At 48.1% G+C, this 22,834-nt stretch overlaps 1 protein-coding gene across 1 annotated transcript; it reads left to right on the top strand.

The window, feature by feature from the left end:
• The first annotated feature begins 1,720 nt into the window (after window positions 1–1,720).
• Window positions 1,721–22,592, top strand: LOC123248981 (transcriptional regulator QRICH1-like). Its single transcript, XM_044677912.1, has 9 exons — window positions 1,721–1,746; window positions 6,133–7,070; window positions 10,569–10,818; window positions 11,065–11,219; window positions 19,733–19,847; window positions 19,933–20,041; window positions 20,605–20,756; window positions 21,350–21,434; window positions 21,522–22,592. Exons 1-9 carry the CDS (start codon window positions 1,743–1,745, stop codon window positions 21,712–21,714), a joined length of 2,001 nt encoding a protein of 666 aa, XP_044533847.1. The 5' UTR covers window positions 1,721–1,742; the 3' UTR covers window positions 21,715–22,592.
• Window positions 22,593–22,834: the final 242 nt, after the last annotated feature.

Here is a 22,834-nt window from a genome sequence, read left to right as displayed (position 1 = left end):
AGGCGGGGGAGGGGGGGGGAAGAGGAGGAGGGGCGGGAATTGAGGTCAGGGTTTTATATCCCTTTTTGGTAGTTGTTAGGGATCATCAGAGTCCGCTTGGACCGAGGGGAAGCACTGGGCCTGGGGCAGGATTCGAAGTTGAGTCCTTGGGAATTCCATTCACAACTCTGTTAATGCTCAGCAACTCCCACGGGACGCGAGTCCCTTTGCCCACAGACTGAGGCTCACGAACACCGGCCCGCCAAAGGCCCGGGCCCCGCCTCTAATCTCCGGTGATTGGATGTAATAACTCCTCCGCTCTGCCCCGCGCCAGGGGACCACTTCTAATTGGGCAAAGCGTCTCCGCGTGACCAGCCACGTTTCTTGACTACATCGCTGATTGGCTATAGTGTCTCCGCCCAGTCCTTTACGCCCCGGCCCCTCCACCGCCTGGCTCTGAGTGGGCGACGTGGATTGGCTGGGGAAGTTTCCCATGCCCTGCCTATTGGCGCAGTTCAGAGCAGCCGATTGGTCAGCAGCTGAGGGGGCGGGAGCCCGAGAGAAGAAGCGGGCGAACAAGATGGCGGCGGCCGTGGCGTCGGACCGGAGCTGAGGTGACGCCCTGAGACCCTCCCTGGCCCCCCCAACTCCCGCTAGCTAGAGACCCCCACTAGCACGGGAAGCCGCTACCCTGAGGGCCACCGAGAGGCCGACAGCCAGGGCGCGTCTGTGCTCGTGTCTCTTCCTGTCTTTGCTTTTCTCTCTCTCTCCATATGTCTCCAGTCCTAGTCTCTCCGCCGTCCGTCTCTGCTTTTGCCGGCCTCCTCCCGCCGGTGCTGGGGGTGCGGGGAGGGGGCAGGCGCCCGGGCGGATGGGGCGGTGGGGTTTGCCCGAAGGGGGATTGCTCTAAGCCACAGCTTCTGTCGTCCCCGGGTCACTCTTCCCCGGGTACTTTTCTCCTTTGTCGCTTTCTCCCTTTGTGACTTTCCTCCTTTGTCACTTTTTCTCGCTGTCATCTTCCCCCTGACACTTTCTATCACTTGATCTCTGTCACTTTCCCTCCTCTGTCGCCGGGTCACCTCTCCCCGCTTTAATGCCTTTCCACCAGCATGTTCCCCATTTGAGAGAAGCCTCTGCTTTTCTAGACCCATGAGTATAGCAGTGGGTGCTTCTGAGTGCAGAAAGCAGATAAAATGAACAGCAAATGAGTGATGACAAGCTCCCTGCTGGAAGTGCTTTTAGAAAGTGCTTCAGCTAGCTGGGTGACCCTGGGCAAGTCACTTCACCCCCATTGCCTAGCCCTTGTGACTCTTCTGCCTTGGAACCAATACAGTATCGATTCTAAGCCTGAAGATAAGGGTTTTAAAAAGTTTAAAAAAAAAAAAAAAGGTTAATCACTTAACCCTCATTGCCTAACCTTTACTGCTCTTCTGTCTTGTCAGTACCTAATATGGTTTAGTAAGGGTTTAAAATAAAAAGTGCCTCGGGACTCCCATTTTTGGGGTCCCCTAGGAGACACAGTGAGGGCTGAAATACTGGTTTCCAGGTATAATTGCAAGGAAGGTGGGAAATCACCTCTTGACAGGCAGGGGATGTGTATTTCTTTCAGGTTTGCAAAACAAGAAGGGAGCTTGGAAGAGGGGGAAATAACACTGGACTTGGGAATAAAGGATGTATATTTGACTCCTGGCTTTGGTACTTACGGAGACACCTTGATCAAGTCCCTTCCCCCTTTTGGACTTGTTTCCTCATCATACTGCTGGATGGGTATGTCATAGTGGGAATTCCTTTCCCCCAGTGCATGGACTGAACCAGGTGGCTCTCTTAGAGAGCTCAAATTCAGCAATTCTATGATCTGTAAAACCTGGCCAAGAGGCTAAACTTTCAGAGGCCCAGGCAGTTTTATGCAGAAGTGAAAAGGCTTTTTGCTCTGAGGCCTTAGATCTTAAATACTCTTAGGACTCTCCTATAAAAGAACAAATGAAATCTTTTCCTTTGTTCTACACGTTGTTGATTGGCTCCCTTTCTTTTTTTGAATGCTCATTTACCTGGCAGGAAACAGCAGGTTGTTGGGCAAAGTGAGTTGCTAAAGGCCCTTTGCTGAATGAATGAAAATGTTGAGATAAGGCAGCTATGTTGGGGTATGGCCTGGCACCTAGAGAGAGAGATTGATGCCTTAGTCCAGTACAGACCCATTATTTGTGAGAGGGATTAGTCTTAATTCTGCGTCATCTCAGAGTAGTTGAGGGGGAAAGCTTTATGACAATTCGAATTGTCCCCAAGGGAATACAGGCTGGGAGTTTCCCAGTATCAAAGGTGCTAGGATCATTGATTAGAGCTGGAAGGGGAACTTAAAGGTCCCCTAGTATCATCCTCATATTCCATAGGAGGGAACAGAGGTTACAAGGGACTTGTCCAACAACCCACAGGTATGATATTGTTTTGGTGTTGCCTCCCAGGTTTGGGCTGTATAAGGACAACAAGGGAATTGGGCCTCAAGGTCCCTTCCAGCTCCCAGAACCTATTTCATGCTGGTCGTATGTGTCTGGACAACACCTGGAATCTGAGGACTTTGAACCCACCAAGTTTTAGGGGACACCCAAGAGCTGGAACAATTTGCTCTTCACATCCCACATGTCCTAAACAGCTTTGAGTATGGCAGGGAGGGTACCCCCTTTGGGCTGCCAAGAGGGCTCCTTGGGTTGGGGTGTGTAGGAAGAACATTTTTCTATGGGGGCTTATTGGCCTTGCTCCACCTCATGGTGCCTGTGCCTGGACTTAAAGGTGGGAAAGGCCAGTACAGTGGATGATATGGGAATTAGAAGAAACACTCATGATGCTGTGACTCTTTGTGCTTTAGAAGATGCTCTCCTCACAGGCACCCCTGCTGTTGCCCCCCAGGTAGATGTAATAAGAGCAGCTGAGAACAAGCCCCAAGGAGAGTCTGGGGCCAGAAAACCTGGTCCCTCTTTCTGTGGACCAGTCTCAGGGACTGCAGGCAGTGAGTGGAGTTTCCAGCCCCAGGTTCTTTCCATTGCAGCCCCATGAGAGGATCTTAAAGGCAGCAGGCCCTGAAGGGGAACAAAAAGTCAGTCCAGAGCTCCAGGGGCTTTTAGAGAGGGCAGCTCCTGTAGTTTGGCCCATAACTTCAGCTGAGATGACTTAGCCCCTGTGGTTGCATCAGGACCACATCTGCTGCTCATCTCCCTCTGGGTGGATGCCTCCTTCCAGACCTCGATTGCCAGCCTCAACCTTTCCTCTGATTTCTGGTTGCAGCCCACCAGCTCTGCCCATCCTTCATTAGTAAATCACATGGAGGGTGCATCAGTCAGGCCTTCTGCCATCTTATTTTGGGGGCCACTTTCCCGTGGTCACAAGGAATAGAAGTACATGTCCTGGAATTAGCTCCCATCTCCTGAACACCTGAAGGAAGGGACTGAGGGCCCAAAGGCTGGAGAAAGACTAGTGGGCTGCTGCTCTTGTTTTTTAAAGGAAAGTGAGCAGAGTCAGCCTTTGAACTTCTCTGGCCAAATTCCGGAACATCTGAGTAAAGTGATGTTTAGCAGATTGAAAAGAGTGTGGTGGTCTCTGAGAGAGGGCTGGCAGAGCTCAGTGGAGTCAAGGTTAGGCCAGGCAAACTTCCTCTCCTTCTCTGATAGAGTTCCTGGGTGCTGCAGGTTTGGGGGAAATATTTAGCTGTTAAATATTTGTTAAATGTTCTCTTTTTTTCCTTATTTTCTGTCTTAGAGTCAATATTAAGTATCAGTTCCAAGGTAGAAGAGCAGTAAGGGCTAGGCAGTGGGGTAAAGTGACTTGCCCAGGGTCACATGGCTAGGAAGTGTCTGAGGCCAGATTTAGACCTCTCATCTCCAGGCCTGGCTCTACCCACTAAGCCACCTTGCTGCTCTCTGTTCAGTGCTCTTCTGTGGACAAGCTAGAGAGCAGCTATGGGCTTAGTGAAGTGGTTGAATACCAGCTTGGAGGCTGTTCTCTAAAGGAATCTTCTTGCACTTGGCTTCATGCTATTTAACCCTTCTGGAACTTTATTAGTGACTTCACTTAAGATTTTGCTGTCATTGCAGGTGGCATGAAGTGGGGAGGGGTAGCTGAGCCTAACTTGTCACAGGATCACACACAGGATCCAAAAAGCTCTTGCTTGGCCAGAACAATGGGCTTGATCTAATAGGATGGAATATTTGGCTTCCTAAAAGTCAGCTTCACCAGTAGAAGACAGGGGAGGGGTGGCTGGAGCCAGATAATGTGGGTAGTAGGTTAGAGTCATCCCACTCTTTGTGATCCCATTTTAGGGTTTTCTTGTAGAGCTCCCGGAGCAGTTGGCCATTTCCTTCTCCAGTTCATTTTATAGATGAGGAAACTGAGGCAAACAGGGTTTGGTGACTTGCCTAGAGTCCTGTCACCAAGAGGCATCTGAGACCAGACTTGAATTGCTTGCAGGCTTGGCAGATTATTAGTAGTCGTGGAAAAGGTCTCTGTGTTTGTGCTAGCTTACTGAGTCAGCTGAGACAGTACAGTCAGAAGAGCTCAGGACATTTCAGGCTGAATCTGGAGAGGTCCAGCTTCTCCCTGAGGCAGGTGATATCTTGAGTCTTAGGTTCAGCTCTGACATTGAGGATCTCTCTTTAAAGGGGGCAGCTAGCAGAGCAAAGAGCCAGTGCAGAGTAAGTGCTTCATAAATGTGCTGACCCAACCCAGGGGAAGGAAGGAGGCTGTTTGCCTTGGAGGAGATCTAGGGGGCCCTGAAACAGTGCCTTTGGGAACTGGAAGGGCTATTGGGTGGAGGAGGAGGAGGCTGGAAACAGGGCTAGAAAGTCTAGGAGTGGGAGGTTGTGAGTGCCCCCTCAGTGGCGGTGGTCAGGTATGCTGTAGAGAGGATGCTCCATTAGGGTGGGATAATGTCCAGCCCTTAGACACTGTGAAAACCAAGTTCCAGCACGAGTCAAGAGCTCAAAAGAGCCTTAGAGTTCATCTTCTCTCTCCCAATTTGACCCAGAGGCTGGCCTCATTCCTTCTTCAGATCCCTTTAGTGGTGGGTCAGCACAGAGTGCTTTGTGATGTGTGCAAACTGGCGAGCCAGCCTCTCCTGCCTCACAGGACTGTTTGTGAGGTCACAGCTTTGCTCACCTTAAAGCACTGTGGCAGGGGGCTTAGCCATTGCTGCTCCTGAGAACTGGGTTGGTGTTCTTATTTTTCCGTGTCGTCTCCTCCAGTAGACTTGATGGCAAGCTCCCTTGGGGGCTCTGACTGGCTCTTAGACTTCAAGACTCAGCTTAGATGCTCCAGAAGTGTTTCTTGATTGGTACACATTGCCAACTGAGGTCTGAGGTAGGTGTATTTTCAGGCTCGGAATTAAGGGGAAGGAATGGAGAATGGGATTAAGAATTCTGGGCGAGAGAGGGCTTTGCTGTGTTAGTCTGAGAAGCTGGAAGAGACCCCAGACATTCAGAATTAATGGTAGCCTGCCCCTCTTCCAGGTCCAAGAACCAGCTCCACATCTGTCTCTGATCCTTGGCTTCAGAGAGAAATGAGGGAGGGATTATGTTGCCCTCAAATCTGTGTTTCAGAATAAGAAATCTTGGGACTAGGGAGAGATGTCATGGCACATCTTCTGTGAGCAGATTTCAAAGCATTTAGAGAAAGGAGAGATAGGATGGTTCAATCTCAGGGACAGAAGACCTCATGGAGACAGGAAAGGGCACTGGCTCTGGAGTCAGCAGACCTGGCCTTGGGCCCTGGGAACAAAGCAATTAGGTGGCACAGTGGATAAAGTCAAGTACTGGAGTTAGGAGGACCTGAGTTCCAGTTCTGCCTCAGACCTATAGTAAATCACTTAACCTCTGCTGATATAATAAAAATGACAGTTCTATCTAAGTTAACTTACTTCTTGAGGGCTCTACCAGTCAAAATACTGAAGAATTCTAGAACTAGAAAACATGGTAACAAATTCATCTGGAAGCAAAGGGTGTTGGGAACAGAAGCTGGCTGTGATCTGGAGAGCCGCCATTAGAGTGGCCTCTGCAGGGACACAGTGCTATTTATGAATGCCCCATGGATAAAGGGGGTTTGGTGGGAGGCCGGAAATGTGAGTCCCCACATGGGGATTCTAAGCCCCTTCTTCTCCATGCTTGTTTTCAGTTGCTCAGAGGATGAGGCATTCCTTGGAGAATTCTGTCCTTTCTGAGGACCCAGTCAGGATGACGGCCCCCCTGATGCCCCAGCAGTCCCTCCCCGAGTGGCTGGCCACTTTCTCTGCGTCGGGGCCAGAGGCCGGGCAGCAGTCTGGCCATCTCCCAGCTTCGTTCTATCCAGAAGGACCCCTCGAGTACATCGATTCCACAGCCGTGGCAGATTCTCTCCTGGAGTTGGCTCGATCTGTCACTTTGCCCCTGCCTCATCCAGGAGGGGCCCAGGGAGTTTCCTTGGAGGTCTGTCCGCCCTCCTCACCACCTCGGTGGTTCCCGCCTGGCCAGGAGGTCACTCTGGGGCAGTTGCATGTGGCTGTTTGGCCTCCCTCAGAAAAGCAAACGCAGCAGGATGGCGAGCCTGGTGCTCGGGACATTTCCCAGCCTCTGAAGAGAAGGAAGCTCGACTTGCCCAGGGACAGCCCTTCCCCGCTGAGGTCCCCTTTGTCCCAGAGCCCCCTGCCGCTCCTCGGGGCGTCACTCCTCCCAGAGTTGCTGACGGTGGACAGCAGTCAGCTGTATGACCACGGGCTTGACCCCAGCCCCGCCACGGGCCAGCTGCTCAGTGTGGACTCGTGGTCAGCTTTCCCCACACTTGGCATTGGCCCAGAGACCCACGCCATTCCCCTTCCTCCTGTTTCTCCCGCTCTTTATGAGGGGCTTCCTGGGAGGCCGTTGCCCGGGGAAGGATTTTTGATGGATCTTGAAGGAGGCCTTGAGAACCTGCCGGACAGGTCAGGGTCCAGGCAGAGGATTCAGACCCCGTCTGCCCTCGCTTCCTCAAGCTTCCCGGAGGAGTTTGTAGACGCCAGCATTCCCATCCCCATTTTGGGCCAAGTGGGAGAAAGGAGCTGCCTCTCGGCTCAGTACTGGGCTCCTGGGCAGATGCTAGTAAGTGTTCCCTGATTAGACCTGGCATTTCTGGGCCAGGCGAGGGGAGAGCGGCTTCGTGTGTCAGAGCCAGGAGCCGAACCTTAGCTCCTGCTGGCACGACCGGCTTCTCTTCACTAGCTCCGGCCCCCTGGGCTCAGCCAGCACCTAGACCTGCTGTCTCAAGTCGCTTCTCCATGGGATTTGGGGGCTCACTGGGTGGGTGGGGGGCCGTAGCAGCATGACCCTTTGTGGGGGGAGTTCCTGGGATAGATGGAGAAACCAATACTGAGAACTGGTTCTTAGACAAGGTAAGGGTTAAAAAAAAATGTTGTTTACTGGTTCCATGGCAGAAGAGTGGTAAGGGCTAGGCCTTGGGGGGGTTTAAGGGACTTGCCCAGGGTCACATAGCTAGGAAATATCTGAGGCTAGATTTGAACCCAGGACTTCCCATCTCCACACCTGGCTCTCTATCCACTGAGATGCCTAGTTATGGGGGTTCCTTTCTCAGGAGGAGTCTGTGGGGATGTAGCCCCAAAGAATTTGCATGTGGGGACCTTGATGAAAAGGCCTTGTGCTTGGCTCTGAAAAGCCCTGGCGAGTCCAGGGTGCTCAGGGAAGGCTTTGTATTTATAGCCAAGCAGCCCCCAGAAGAGAGCTGAGCAGGAAGGAGCACTGATTGGTGGCAGCATGGGTGCTCTCGGGGATGCCAGCCTTTTGGGGGTGAGCTGATGGCTGTACCTGTATCCTGTAGCTCCTTTTTCTTTTTTTAAAAAATGTATCATGGTGGGCAGCTGGGTGGCTCAGTGGATTGAGAGTCAGGCCTGGAGATGGGAGGTCTTGGGTTCAAATCTGGTCTCAGACACTTCTAGCTGGGTGACCTGGGCCAGTCACTTGACCCCGTTGCCTATCCCTTACCACTCTTCTGCCTTAGATTCTACATAAGGGGAAAGGCAAGGGGTTAAAAAAAAAAAGTATCATGAGCGAAAATGTGGAAAACCTGCCTCAGGTAACTGGCAACAACAACAGCTGAACAAAGACTCAAAAAATTAGGGACAAAACGTTTCACACACATCCAGCATTTAAAGGAGGAAGAACCTGTCAAGAGCCAACAAGTGCTTTGGCCCGACTTCTGTCACCGTTCTTGTGCTTACAGGTCTTCCGAGAGGCCTTCCCACATATTGGTTTCACATTTGTTACTTTACAAGCGTGCCATCCTGTCCTTCTGGTTCTGCCCCTTTGGTGGATGTGTTATTTACATTTTTCTTTGTTTACAAAGAGAACACCCACAAACACTTTGGCTCTTTTTTTCTTTTTTATGATATTTTGGGATGAAGCCCTGGCTGTGGTAAATTGGAAAATAGGATCGGTATGGTTCTTTCTTATTTCCCTGCCTCACATTTTCTGCTGGCTGCAGTACCACCAGCAGTGTATCAGAATGTTCATCAATCAGTGCCAACACTGGAACTTGATAGCTTTTTGCTACTTTTTTGTTGTTCTAGTGCTTTTTCTTAGATGATTAGGGATTGTGAGCAATATTTATTGTTTTCTGCAAACACTCCTCTGCAAATTGTTTGTGAAGGCATATTCTTTTGATAACTGCTTACTTAGGGATTAGATATTATTGGGGATAGATATCTGTCCTTTTATAGATTTTGGATGTCAGAGAAATTAATAAAATTAATTAATTTTTTTCCTGCCTTTTAAAAATTTTGGATTTTTTTTGCCATGTGAAATCTTTTTGTCTTGTAGAATTAAGCCCATGAATTTTGTTGGCAGTGATTTCTTCTATTTGGTAAAATTATTCATCCTTTTCTTAGTAGTCTCTTATTTCCTTTTCAGCTTTTTAGTTAAAAAAAAAAAAGTCACTGCCTCAGGTCATTTATTAAAGTGGGCAGCTAAGGTCCAAGACTGGGCTCTGGCCAGTCAGTCTGGCCAGATCATTTTAAACCAAGTAGACCTCTTTTCCAGCATTTTTTAAATGTGGGTTTCCTAAACATTAATCTTCTCTGTCTGTCTGTGAGTACTCATAGCTCTAAGTTTCATTGACTTAGTTCAGCAGATGCATGTTTGTCTCTTTGTCTCTGCACGTCTTTCCCTCTCTTTGCCAGTCTGTGTCTGCCTCCTTTTTACCAGTCCCACACGTTTTTGAAGGGATTGTTCACGGTCCATTTGGAGCCGGAGTGTGCCACACCTGGAGTTCTTTTTTCTTTCTGTCTTTCCATTATGAACTGAATCACCGTCAGAGGCAATAAATATGCAAAACAGTAAAAACGACCCTAAAATCCTTAGCTTTTAAGAAGATGAATGAACTAACAAGCAACAAATGAGCAAAGAAAATACTTGTCCTGGGCCACTCCACCTGGAGCTGACTCGGTTTCTAGTACTGCTTCCTCCCCCCCCTTTCTTAAAAAACAAAACAGGTGCTCTCAAATAGTCAAACAGCAAGCATTAAGTGGCTGGGTGGTGAAGCCTCCACAGGCAGAAACATGCGCCCCTACAGCCTCCCCCCACCCCCCCCCCCAGCACTTAGCCCTGGTAATTATGTAGGATGCCTTGAATTAAGCCTTCATAAAACTCCTCAATGAGGCGTGTGCCTGGTGTTGGGGGAGACACCTCTGTCTGCGGTAGTATAACCCCAAATATTCAGTGTAGGTTATGGGGGGCACTTGATGCAGGGGGCTTTCTCTAGCTGTGGCTGCCTTTTTGCTTTTTCAAAGACTTGTGTGGTGTATGATGTCCTGTGCTGAGCAGGTGAATGGGCGAATGGATGGAGGGAAGCCTATGAGGATGATGAGTTTTCTCTTGACAGATAAGGCTGGGTTCTATGGGGGAAGGAGCCCTGGGGCCAGAGACCTGAAAGATGAGTCTCCGCTCTGATGCTTCACTGTACTACCCCTGGCTGGTCATGTCATCTCTCTGAGCCTCAGTTTCCTTATCTGTAAAACAGAATTCTTGCATTCTATTTCATGGGATTGTGAGGAAACTAAGCCTTCAGGCACTCTTTAGATAGTAGCTCTTTGTAGCAGGTGCTTGGCTTTATGATGGAAGGGAAGGAATTGTGTTGAAAATGCAAGTCCTGAGACTTGGCCTGTCTGAGCACCACTAGCTGGAAACTGACCCTTCCCTTGACTCTTCTCCAGAGTGGCAGGTACCCCGGGGCTATGGGGCTACTTCTTGGGGTCCCGGGTAGAGGGCTTGGGAGGATCAGTGCCAAGGTGGAAGGTGATCCTGGAAATGAGAGTCTGTAGCAGTAGCAGACTGTAGCCAGATAATGAACTGGGATTTGTGGCCCTACGTTTTTGGGAGAGACTCGAGTAGGATTCCTGGCATGTTATATTTGAAATGTTCATAACTCTAAAAATGAATGTTGTTTGGATTGGGATGAGTTTTCTCTTAGCCAGGAACAGAATTTCCCTGGGTTCTCATTTTAAAAAGTGGGCTCCCAAAAGATGGATGAGTTGGGCCATCACTGGGGGCTTTTACCAACTGCATGTTCCTTTGTCTGTTTGAACACAGCCCCCAGCAGAGCTGGGTTGTCTCCCTGAGGCAAGCTCCCTGCTTGAAACCGACTCTGCCCAGCCATCGACTCTCAAGCCCCAAGAAGGAGCTGCGTTCTGGAGGACCTGGGCCCAAACGAAAAATGAAGGCATCCTGAAGAAAGCTGAAAAGGACCCTCAGGGAGTGGGAAGTAGGGATGCTTCCTTGCCTCGGGTTCTGCCCAATAGTCACCCATGTTTGATAAGGCACTTCTTTGTTTTTGGAGAAGGCGGCTAATGAGCATTTATTAGGCACCTACTCTGTGCAGGGCACTGGGCAAAGGGCTCTAGTTTCCTGGCCAATTCCAGGCCGTGCCCCCTGGAGCTGGCAGTGGGTTTGATCCATTTTCAGTAGGAAGAAATCAGAGCTATGGGTGGAGTAGATCCACTCCACATAGTGAAACGTCACTTTACTGAAGCCAGGGAGCCAGCAAGGAAGGCTCAGATTAACTGAAAGGCGCTCTCTGGTGTTCTAGGAAGAAAACCTGCCCTTTTCCAGGAAGATGTCCTCTCCGTGCCAATAGCTGAGCTTAACCAAGGCCTCTGCCTGATGACCCAGGAGGCCAGGAGGCCGGATGGCTCCAGTTACGAGGCTGATGTGCTCTATTACTTATTCCTCTGCATTCAGAAGGTGAGGAGGTGGGGGGAGCTTGGGCTGGCCTGATGGAGGGACTGAAGCCCACCCTGGAAGGCCCAGTCCCAGTCTGTGGTCCCTACCCCATATGGTATAGATGGGTTGGATATGGAGGGGCTTCTGTTATCTTAACCTAGTCTCCCCCTCCTGATGAGCTGCCGCCATTTTGCTGACATTAATGATGTGAACATAACTTGGCCAAGGGAGTGTTGGGTGGCCAGGCTCTGAACTGCCAGGGGTGGGAATGAGGATGTGTTGTCTCCTACACCAAGTTCTGAGGGACTGGGAAAAGGAGTTCCCAAGTGCCCCAATGCCATTTGGAGTCTTGGAAGTGAAAGGGTTGTTCTTCCAAATTCCTATGACATAAGCAGGTCTAGCTGTTCCTTTGGGCAGACAGATGTGGATTAGCAAAAAGCTGCATGGGGTTTGGTGATGGGGGAGTGTGTGTGTGGATGGGTTAGCTGGGGGTTCCCTGCCAGTGTGAGCCAGATAGCCACTGCAAGGCCACCAGATGCCTCCATCAGAGGTAATGTGACGTCTGGGTCCTTCGGCCACATTAGCTCACCAGAGGTTATAATTAAAGGCACAGATTTCAATCCAGTAAAGTTGGTGAATTTTAAAGGACTTGTTTTGATCTTGAACTTCAAAAATGGAAAAAATATTTTTTCAGTTGTTAAACTTGAGTCAACAATAACAATCAGTTAAACATTCAAAATAGAAAGAACAAAATCCGACTCATCCCCTGTCCCTCCGAGGAAGCAAAACCAGGCCTAGAGAGGCGAGCAGTGCTTTGTCATTGGCCCCCATCCAGACCTTTGCCTGGGCAGCCAGAGTTCTGTTTCTGAGCTGGGTACCATGTTTGAAGGGGCTATAGAGTAACTTAAATAAGGTGAAGGCCTTTGAAATGGGGACATCTGAGGGGAGAGAAGTGGCCTTGGGCGGCTGTGAAGGGAGGGATCAGCCCCTGTGCTACCAGCACTCCATTAGCCTGGGAGCTCCTCGAGGCCAGGATGCTGTTGCCCGGGGCCTGGCTCACAGGCACTTATTGGTATTTGCCAAATCGACTCTTGGGGATTGATTTTTCTAGACAGAAATCTGCCTTTTTGGCTTTGTATCCTTCATGCCTGGCACACACATGGCAGGGCAGTTTGTTGGCCTCTGAGGGGATGACCCCTCCAACTTCGAGTCTGACAATTCTTCCCTGGAATGTCTTTGTGCCACAGGTCAGAGAGTCCCAGGTGCTAAGAGAGTGAATGGCATCTGATGGGCCCAAACATTTGACTAAGTTATATTTGTAGGTGAATGTCTGCTTTTGTTCTCCAGACCCCTCCTGGGGTTCAGGTCACTGGGGAGCTTTTTTTACTGATTTTTTTTAACAGAGCTTTAAATTTGCAATAAGGATATCTTCTTTCTCCATTCCCTGTGTATCCTGAGAAGTCCCCCAAGCCCTCATGTCAAAGAATAACAAGAAAAAATCTTAGTTCATCAAATCTAGCTAACAGGGGCAGCTGGTTATTTCAGTGCATTGAGAGCCAGGCCTAGAGACAGGCGGTCCTAGGTTCAAATGCGACCTCAGACACTTCCCAGCTATGTGATCCTGGGCAGGTCATTGACCCCCATTGCCTACCCTTACCATTCTTCTGCCTGGGAGCCAATACACAGTATTAACTCCAAGACGGAAGGTAAAGGCTTAAAGACAAACAAACAAAGTGTTCTGTTAAGAATTCTTTGTTAAAAAACAACCACCAAAAAAAAACAAACTAGCTAACATCTTGACCAAACTGCCATTTTCTGCCATGTCTCCCTGCCAGTGCCACTCACTTTGTCCACAAAGAAGGACAAGGAGCTAGACCATATGTCCTCTCTGGGGCCAAGCTCTGGCACTCTGATTTCATGACATCTGATTTAGAGGGTTTAGCTGTCAATGCCTTTTTTCGGGTCTGCAGTTGTGGTCATAGGCCTTGTGTTTTCCTGGTCCTGCCAACATCCCTTTGTATCAGGGCGTGCAGATCTTCTCATGCTTTTCTGTGTCCATGCCTTCTTGTGGCCCCATGGTCTTCTCCTTAGGGCCTGGGTCATAGCTGGATTCGCCTTTCTCCATCCTCCAGCATCTCCTTTTGTTGCCTGTTCTCACCAGTCTGCCCCAACCTCCAATGCCAGCTGTTCTTCCCCTCTTTGCCAATTTGCTAGGTGTAAGTTGTGCCTGTGTGCATTTCTCTTGTTATTGGTCATTTGGAGCCATTGGGGGCATCACAGTGAATAGACCACCAGGCATGGAGTCAGGAAAATCCAAGTTCAAGTCTAGCCTCAGACATTTCTAGCCAGGTGATGCCTGGACTTCATTGCTGTTTGCCTCAGTTTCCTCATCTGTAAACAGTACTTTCCTCCTAGGGTTGATGTGGAGAACTCAATGGGATAATTATTGAGGAAAGACCCTTTTATTCCTATGCTTTCTAGTGTTTTCAGTAGGAATGGGTGTTGCATTCTGTCAAAGGCTTTTTCTGCATCTATTGAGATAATCATTTAATTTCTGTTAGTCTGATTATTGATATGGTCAATTATGTGGATGGTTTTCCTTTAAACCAGGGCTTTCCATTCCTAGTATAAATCCCACCTGGTCATAATGAATAATCCTTGCGATATATTGCTGTAGTCTTTTTGCTAGTATTTAAGATTTTTACATCTATGTTCATTAAGGAGATTGGTCTGTAGTTTTCTTTCTCTGTTTTTGGTTTTCCTAGCTTGGGAATCAGTATCTTATCTGTGTCATAAAAAGAATTTGGTAAGATTCCTACTCCTCTTTTGCTTATTTTGTCAAGTAGTTTGTATAGTATTGGAATTAGTTGTTCTTTGAATATTTGATAGAATTCACTTGTGAATCCATCTGACCCTGGGGATTTTTTCTTAGGAGGTTCTTTGATGGCTTGTTCAATTTCTTTTTTCTGAGATAGGATTATTTAATCATTCCATTTCCTCTTTTGTTAATCTAGGCAATTTACTTTTTAAAAAAATATCCATCCATTTCACCTAGATTATTATATAATTGGGCAAAATAGCTCCTAATAATTGCCTTAATATTCCCTCTTTGTTAGAGGTGAAATCCCCCTTTTCATTTTTGATACTGATAATTTAATTCTCTTCTTCCTTTTTTAAAATCAAATTGACCAATTTTGTAAAGATTAAATTTAGTGGTTGGACTTAAATTATATGAAAGAATGTGGTCACAAGTCAGTCAAAATAGAGAAACAATAGAGAGATGTGAGAGAGGTTAGAGAAAATACCTATACTAGTCCTCAGCCAGGAGGGCTGGTAGTGAGTAACTACGAGGCCTCCTCCAAGATGGAAGCTAGTCTCTCAGGAAACTAGGAAAGTAGTCAGCCTTTTCACTCACCTAGTGAAGTAGTCCAGGAGTCAGAATCTAAGTTGATGCCACAATCCAAGCAGTCTCCAGTGAAGTTCCCTCAAAGACTATCTCCAGGAGACATTCTTCATGAGACTCAACTTCACCAGACTGCCTCAGCTCCAGGATTTTGTGGCTTTTATGGTGGTTTCCTGTTCCTACCTCTCTTCACAGGGGCCAATCAGAGCCTCCAAATTGTCCAGCTCTGCCCAGGGGCAGTGTCTATGGGATTGACTTTGTCACCTCTAAAAGTGTTAATTCTCCCAGGATTTTCCGAATTGTCATCCAGTTTGGATTCGCATGTTACTGAGTTATTATTACCCCATTAGCCCATGGGTTATAGACTTCCACCTACTTAAGGTTAAGTAGGGGTGTCTTTTGGAGGTGCATACTCCTGTAGTAAGAATTTTCCTTATGTTAGGGTTAAGTATGGATGTATAGCTTTTATTGATTAATTCAAAAGTAGACAATCTAGTGAGGTTAGACAAATAGACAAAGAGAACCAACAATTTCCTTTCATAATTGTTTTTTTTTTTTTCATTAAACCAGGTTCCTAGTCTTATCTTTCAAATTTAATCTCCCTTTTCTCTATTTTGTTGATATAAGCACTTGGGGGATATAAATTTTCCTGAGTACTACTTTGGCTGTATCCAATACATTTTGATATGTTGTTTCCTCATTTTCATTCTCTTCAATGAAATCAATGATTGCTTCTATGATTTGTTCTTTGACCTACCAGTTTTGAAGAATTAGATTATTTAGTTTCCAATTAATTTTTAATTTGCCTCTCCATGCACCTTTATTAATTACAATTTTTATTTCATTATGATATGAAAAGGTTGCATTTATTATTTCTGCATTTCTGCATTTGGCTGTAATGTTTTTATGACCCTAGTATATGGTCCATCTTTGTATATGTATCATGTGCTGCTGAAAAGAAGGTATATTCCTTTTTATCCCTATTCAGTTTCCTTCAGATATCTATTAACACTAATTTTTCTAATTTCATTCACTTCTCTTCTTTCTAATTTACTTTTTGGTTTGATTTATCTAGTTCTTATAGGAGAAGTTTGAGGTCCCCCCACTAATATGGTTTTACTATCTATTTAATTGTTAAGCTCCTTTAGTTTCTCCTTTAAAAATCTGGATGCTATGCCATTTGGTGCATATACATTGAGTACTGCTATTTCTTCATTATCTATACTTCCTTTTATCAGGAAGTAATTACCTTATCTCTTTTAATCAGATCTGTTTCACTTTAGCTTTGTCAGAGATCATGATTGTGAGTCCTGTCTTCTTTTTCTAAGTTGATGCCCAATAAATTCTGCTTTATCATCTTACCTTTACCCTGTGTGTGTCTACCTGTCTCAAATGTGTTTCTTGGAAATAACATATGGAAGGATTTTGTTTTTTAATCCATTCTGCTATCCACTTCCATTTTATGGGTGAATTCATCCCATTTATATTCACAGTTATGATACAGTCAGTGTATTCTCCACCATTTTTTACTTCCTTTTTTAATCTTGACCTTTCTCCTTTCATTCTTTCCCTCCCTTCCAGTGTTTTGCTTTTGATCACCCTCCCTCCTCTCTCTAATATTCCCCTTTCCACCACTGCCCTTCTTATTCCTCCCCTTAATATAGAGTGTTTTGATCATCCTCCCAACCTCTCCCTCCTTTTCTCTATAGGTTAAGTCAGGATTCTATATCCCAATGAATTTTGCTGTTCTTCCCTCTTTGAGCCATTTCCAGTGAGAGTAAGGTTTAAGTATTACCCATCGCTGCCGTCTTCTTCCCTTCTTCCTTTCCACTCTCCCTACCCATGCCTCTTTGTGTGATATAATTTACCCTACTTTACTTGTTTTCCCATTTCTCTTAGTACAACTTTTTTTCACCCTTAGTTTTGTTTTTCTTTTGACATATCCTAAACAGTTTACTACCACACCTTCTATGTATACTTCTTTTAACTACTATGATAATGATAACAGTTTTTAAGAGTCACAGATTTCATCTTTCCTTATAGGAATATAAACAATTTGTACTTATTGAAGCCCTTAAATTTTTTCTCTTGTTTACCTTTTTTATGCTTCTCTTGAATTTTGTATTTGTTCATCAAATTTTCTGTTTAAGTCTGGTCTTTTCTTCAGGAATGCTTGGAAGTCTTCTGTTTTATTAAATGACCATACTTTCCTCTGAAAGAATATTGTCAGTTTTGATGGGTAGGTGATTCTTGGTTGTAAACCCAGTTCCCTTGCCTTCTGGAATATTATATTCCACACCTTCTGGTCCTTCAAATTGGAAGCTGCCAGGTCCTGTGTAATCCTGATTGGGACTCCATGATATCTGAATTCTTTCTGTCTGCTCGCAGTATTTTCTGCTTGGTCTGGTAGCTCTTGAACTTGGCTATAACATTCCTGGAAGGTTGTCATTTAGGGATTTATTGCAGGTGATCTGTGGATTCTTTCAATCTCTGTTTTAACTTCTTGTTCAAGAATATCAGGGCAGAGTCAGGCCTAGAGACGGGAGGTCCTAGGTTCAAATCTGGCCTCAGACACTTCCCAGCCATGTGACCCTGGGCAAGTCACTTAACCTCCATTGCCCTACCCTTACCACTCTTCTGCCTTGGAGCCAATACACAGTATTGACTTCAAGACGGAAGGTAAGGTTTTTTTTTTAAAAAAAAAATATCAGGGCAGTTTTCTTGGATAATTTCTTGTAATAATATGTCTAGGCTTTTTTTTTTTTGGTTATGACTTTCAGGTAGTCTAATAATTCTTTAATTGTCTCTCCTGGATCTATTTTCCAGGTCAGTTTTCTTTATGAGGTATTTTATATTTTCCTCTATTTTTTATTGTTTCTTGATGTCTCATGAATTCATTAGCTTCTATTTGTCCAATTCTAATTTAAAAAATATTTTTCCATGTTTACATGATTCTTTCATCATTCTTTCCCTTCCCTTTTCTCTCCCCACTCCTGAAGCCAATAAGCCATTCCACTGGGCTATACAAATGTCATCACTTATATCTACTTCCATATTATTCATTTTTTTCAATAAAGCAATCTTTTAAAACCAAAACTCCAAATCATATACCCATGTAAAACAAATGATTGGTCATTTTTTTTTTCCTGTGTTTCTACTCCCAGTTTTTTCTTTTGATGTAGATAGCATTCTCATAAGTCCTTTGGGATCACCTTGCAGTAGCAAAGTCCATTATATTGGATTGATCCACAATGTTTCACTTTGTGTGTACAATGTTCTCTTGGTCCTGCTCATTTCACTTTGCATCAGTTCATCATTCCTTATAGCACAGTAGTATTGCATCACTATCATATACCAAAATTTGTTCAACCATTCCCCAGTTGAGGGACACCCCCTTATTCTCCAATTTTTTGCCATTACAAAGAGCAAGGTTATGAATATTTTTGTACAAATATTTTTCATTATTATCTCTTTAGGAGGGTACAAACCTGTTAGTAGTATTGCTAGGTCAAAGGGTATGCATTCTTTTAAAGTTCTTTGGGCATCAATTCTAATTTTTAAAGCCTGAATTCTTTCATGATCTTTTGATTCTCCTTTTCCATTTGGTTCATTCTTTTCATGTCATTTTTTTAATTTGATTTTTTTGCCTCTTTTTTTTTTAACCCTTGTACTTCGGTGTATTGTCTCATAGGTGGAAGAGTGGTAAGGGTGGGCAATGGGGGTCAAGTGACTTGCCCAGGGTCACACAGCTGGGAAGTGGCTGAGGCCGGGTTTGAACCTAGGACCTCCTGTCTCTAGGCCTGATTCTCAATCCACTGAGCTACCCAGCTGCCCCCTTTTTTGCCTCTTTTTCCAGTAGTTCATTTCTGATTTTTAAGACACTGTTTTCTTCATTTGATTTTTGTGCTTCGCCAGTTGACTAATTTTTCTTTTTAAGCTGTTGTTTTCTTTTCCTTTTCCAACATTTTTCTTCAACATGTTCTGATTTTTGAATTCCTTTTTGAGCCCTTCCAGAGTGTGAGCACAATTTCCATGTTTTTAGAGGTTTTGTTTGTAGTTCTTTGTATCCTATCATCCTCTGGTTCTGCTCTCTGATCTTTTTCCCCTAGAAGCTTTCGATAGTTAACATCTTTTTCTGTTCTCTACTCATTTTCTCAGGCTTTGGTTTTTATTTAGTTTTATTAAAATTTTTAATTTAAAAAAAATAACCCTTCCACCTTAGAATCAATACTATGTATTGGTTCCAAGGCAGAAGAGTGGTAAGGGCTAGGCAATGGTGGGGTTAAGTGATTTGCCTCAGGTCACACAGCTAGGAAGTGTCTGAGGCCATATTTGAACCCAGGACTTCCCATCTCTAGGCCTGGCTCTCAATCCACTGAGCCACCCAGCTGCCCCTTTATTTAAAAATTGTGGGCTGTAAGCTCTCTCCTCTACTGGTTTACTGGATTATGCCATCTGAGCTAATCTGTCCTGGGGCTGTTGTCTTGTAGCCAGTTGCTGAGGCCCAAAGGTGCCCAGTGAGATAGATCTCTGGTCCTCCCTACCAGTTGTTGTTAGGGCTCAGGACCTCAAGGGTTGTGTCTGAAGTGCTCCTCCACAATCCCTGTCCCGGAATCCCCAAGTCAGCCTACGTCTAATGGCAGAACCCAGAGTGGTGGGTGGGCCGATCAGGACTCCTCTGTGTCCTATGAGGGCTTCCTATGAATTGTCTTTGGTTCTCCGGGGTTGGGGTCCCATCTGGGGAGTCAGTAGGTGTAAATGGGGCTCAGCTGGACACAGTGATGCCAGCCTGCATCCAGCATGCTTGGATGGACACCCGTTCCCACAGCCAAGTTAGACTCACCATCCACAGGGGGCTCCCAGCCTGGTTGGGAAGAGGAGATGATGGAGGGTGTTTGGGGGTGCAGTCACACACGTCACCTGGTCCACACGTGTGTGCACACACATACACGCTCTCACATACTCAGATACCCTCCTTCCCCCGCCCCCAGCTTTGGGCAGCGCAGGAGCTGTGCGCTTGGTGCCTGCCTGGAGGAGGTGAAGCCGGCCATGCGATGGGCCAGCGAGGATGCCCTCCCGCAGGCCAGTCTGTCACTGACCCAGGAAGGGCCTTCTTTGCTTTCCTTCACAGTACATGTTTGACAACAACCGCATCGACAACATCTTCACGGATCTTTACTACCTGAAGTTTCTGGAAAGGCTTCACCAGGTGATGAAAGGATGGAGCCCTCGCGTCAGCCCCCTGGGTCAGTGTCTGTGGCTGCCGGGCGGGGAGGGCGGGGGGACGAGGCCCACGAGCCCGCCCCCCTCACTGGCCGGGGTCTCCCACAGGGCGCGTCCTGTCCAGCTGCATCATGGAGCAGATGCTGTGGGACTGCCGGCAGCTGGGCGCTCATTCCCCAAGTACGCTCCTCTTCACCCTGATGTACTTCAACACCAAGTAAGCGCTCCCCTGCCGCGTCCCCCCCAACTGGCCTGACTGGGGGGCTCCCCCGCTTATCGGGGCGTGGGGGAAGGAGCCTTAGTAGAAGCTGTTCCTTCCTTCTGCTCCCCGGACTTTATCCTTCCTCCCAGCCTTTGTGCTTCCCTCATTAACGTGGGCGGGACTGAGTCGGACTGTCCAAGCGCTGCTTCTCACCCTTTGGGGCCTCAGGATCTCGCATCAGAATGATCAAGATCCTGTTTATGTGGGGGACACCTAGCGCTGGGAAATGTTTAACAACCGGCTCTCTGGAGGGAAATGTGTGTGAGCGTGTGCTGCGGGCATTTTGTGCATCACTTTCTCCAGGCTGGACACTACTGTAGCGTCTGTGGATGAGGCACGACTGCCCCCACCAAAGATTTAACACTCGGCTCTCACAGGCAGATCCGGCCCAGCTGCTTCTCACGCTGCTTTTTTAACCCTGTCAGGAAGTCTGACATGTTACAGCTGTGGGCAGCCAAGCCGGAGAAGTGGGGGCGGGGAGCCGGCTTGCCCAGGCTCGGTGCCTTCTGCCCCTGCAGGTACTTCATCCTGAAGACGGTGGAGCAGCACTCGCAGCTGGCCTTCTCCAAAGTGCTCAAGCAAACCCGGAAGAACGCCGGTGTGGGCAAAGACAAGAGCCCGACAGTGAGATTCCTCCGGCTCTATGGACAGATCCTGGGTGGCCTGAAAGGTTGGGACCCTGTCTGTGTGCCCGATTCCGAAGGGGCCGATCCCAGGCTCGTACCTGCTCCCAGGGGCCGGCCGGGACATCCTGGGACAGCGGGACGAAGCCGATGCAGTGGCCTGGCGGGGGCGGGGCACCACAGACCCCTTCAAGGCTGTCCAAGGGAGCGCGTGGACGCTGGGAGTCAAGCGCGTGTCTATGTAGGGGAGGTGGGGGTGAACGTGTGTGGGGGTTCCCTGGTCCGAAGCCTTCCATCTTCTGTGGATCAGCCCCCTGCCCTGACGGTGCTCTGGGGGGGAGGGACAGACGTGGTCCGCTCAGGACCCTGCATGCACGCGCCAGGCTCATCCAGAAGAGGCCTAGCCGGCCCTTCCACGGGGCCTGGATGGAGGCTGTGGCCTGTCAGCCTGCCTGTGCCAGGGCAAAGAGTGCCTGGAGCCGGGCTGCTGCCTCCAGAAGCTTCCCCAGGGCGGATCATAGGGCCTTCCTAGGCCTCGAGCTCATTTGGAGCAGGAGTGGGCACCGTCACCCGGAGCAGCAGCCTCCTCCGGATTCCTCTGACTCACCCTTGGGGTTCCTCTCTCCCCTTTTGCTGACAGAAGAGATGTATGGAGAACAGCTGGAGAACCCCGAGAACCCTCTGCAGTGCCCCATCAAGCTCTACGACTTCTACCGCTTTAAATGGTAAGCCCTGGAGGCGGCCCCGTCCTGATGCTGGGGCTGGGATAGGTGGCGGGGGCGGGCTCTGCACTCCCTCTCCTTGTCTTCTAGCCCGCAGAGCGCCAAAGGGCCCAGTGACGCCTTCTACTTGGTTCCGGAGCTTGTTGTGGCCCCCAACAGCCCCATCTGGTACTCAGGTCAGCCGGTGGGCGTGGAGCTGATGGAGCAGATGCTTACCCGAATCCTCATGGTCCGGGAGGTCCAGGAGGCACATGCTGCACCCCACGTGCCTGCTTCCCGGTGAGGGGTGCCCTGGCTGGATACATGGACAGACAGATGCCCGCCCGCCCGCCCTCCCTCCCTCTACAGCTCAGCCCTGGCTGGAAAGGTCACTTGGGAGGAGCATGGAACAGCCACTCTGCCCAGGGTGGGCCAGCCTGGAGCAGCTGCTCTCTTCAGTGGTTCCATGAGATTTTACTGGCTTAGCTGGATAAGAACCATTTTTGGGGCTTTTTCCTCTGTTTTGGGGGGGGCACTGGTACATGAGTGCTTAGAAATGATGGTGGGCACTTAGGTGTTAGTCTGAGTGTAAATTGTGGCAAGGGAGAGGTGGCTTGACTTGGTTCTACCCTGGAGGTTGGCTGGGCCCCAGGCAGCCAGAAATGCTGTTGGAACCCACAGAATCTTGGCGATCAGGATGAGGGCAGCTCTCATGGGGGCCCTCCTCCCATAGGTGTGGTGGGGCCTCTGATGGTGGGCACAGACTGGTCCCTTTTGGCTCTGGGGCAGCAGCAGTGAAGGGAGAGGCCTGTCGGTACCACCCCTGCCTCATGGGGGGGGCCACAGGACAGTGCCCGAGCTGGCAGGGAGCCCGCCACGGGCAGGACTGGTGCCTACATTAGCTTCACTCAGGCCTTGACCCCTCAGGCATGTCGCCAGGCTTCAGTTTACCAAGAGCTGAGAATGCTGTACAACCTTACCTCAGACAGGCGCAGGATGCTGGGCCTGGGGCAGCCTTCTCCCATTGGCCGGCTTCTCTGGGTCCAGTCTTGCAGGGAGATGGACGTATTTTTATAAATGCCTCTTTGGGAGACAAATCCCTTTATAGGAGTCTGGCAATACCAGGCTCTGCTCCTGCAAATGGAATCCTTTGATTTGGAAATAAAGTTTTTCTTTCAATCACTCATGCATTGATTAAGCACCTGGGGTATGGAGATGTCCCTGCTCAGAGCTGAGGAGGAGGAGGAGGAGGAGGAGGGCACATATGGAATCGCCACAAGTACTCTTCAAGTGGTTTGGAAGGAAGGGTCCTCCGCAGCCGCTGGGGAGGGGGGAAACGGACAGAGGGAATAGCACGGGGTGCCATCTAGGGCTAGATGATGAAGCCCCTCGTTGCCTGATCTGCTATGGCAGTGAGGGCATGT

The sequence above is a fragment of the Gracilinanus agilis genome, chromosome 5 (genome assembly GCF_016433145.1).
Source record: "Gracilinanus agilis isolate LMUSP501 chromosome 5, AgileGrace, whole genome shotgun sequence".
Lineage (NCBI taxonomy): Eukaryota > Metazoa > Chordata > Mammalia > Didelphimorphia > Didelphidae > Gracilinanus > Gracilinanus agilis.
Note: the sequence above shows the minus strand (reverse complement) of the source record. Positions and strands in the feature narration are given on the sequence as shown.

What these genes read in the sequence shown, in the direction of transcription:
- LOC123248981 (XM_044677912.1), top strand. An exon ending in GATCCTGGGTGGCCTGAAAG is followed by an intron (nt 20,757 to 21,349) that starts GTTGGGACCCTG and finishes TTTTGCTGACAG; the next exon opens with AAGAGATGTATGGAGAACAG. An exon ending in GACTTCTACCGCTTTAAATG is followed by an intron (nt 21,435 to 21,521) that starts GTAAGCCCTGGA and finishes CTTGTCTTCTAG; the next exon opens with CCCGCAGAGCGCCAAAGGGC.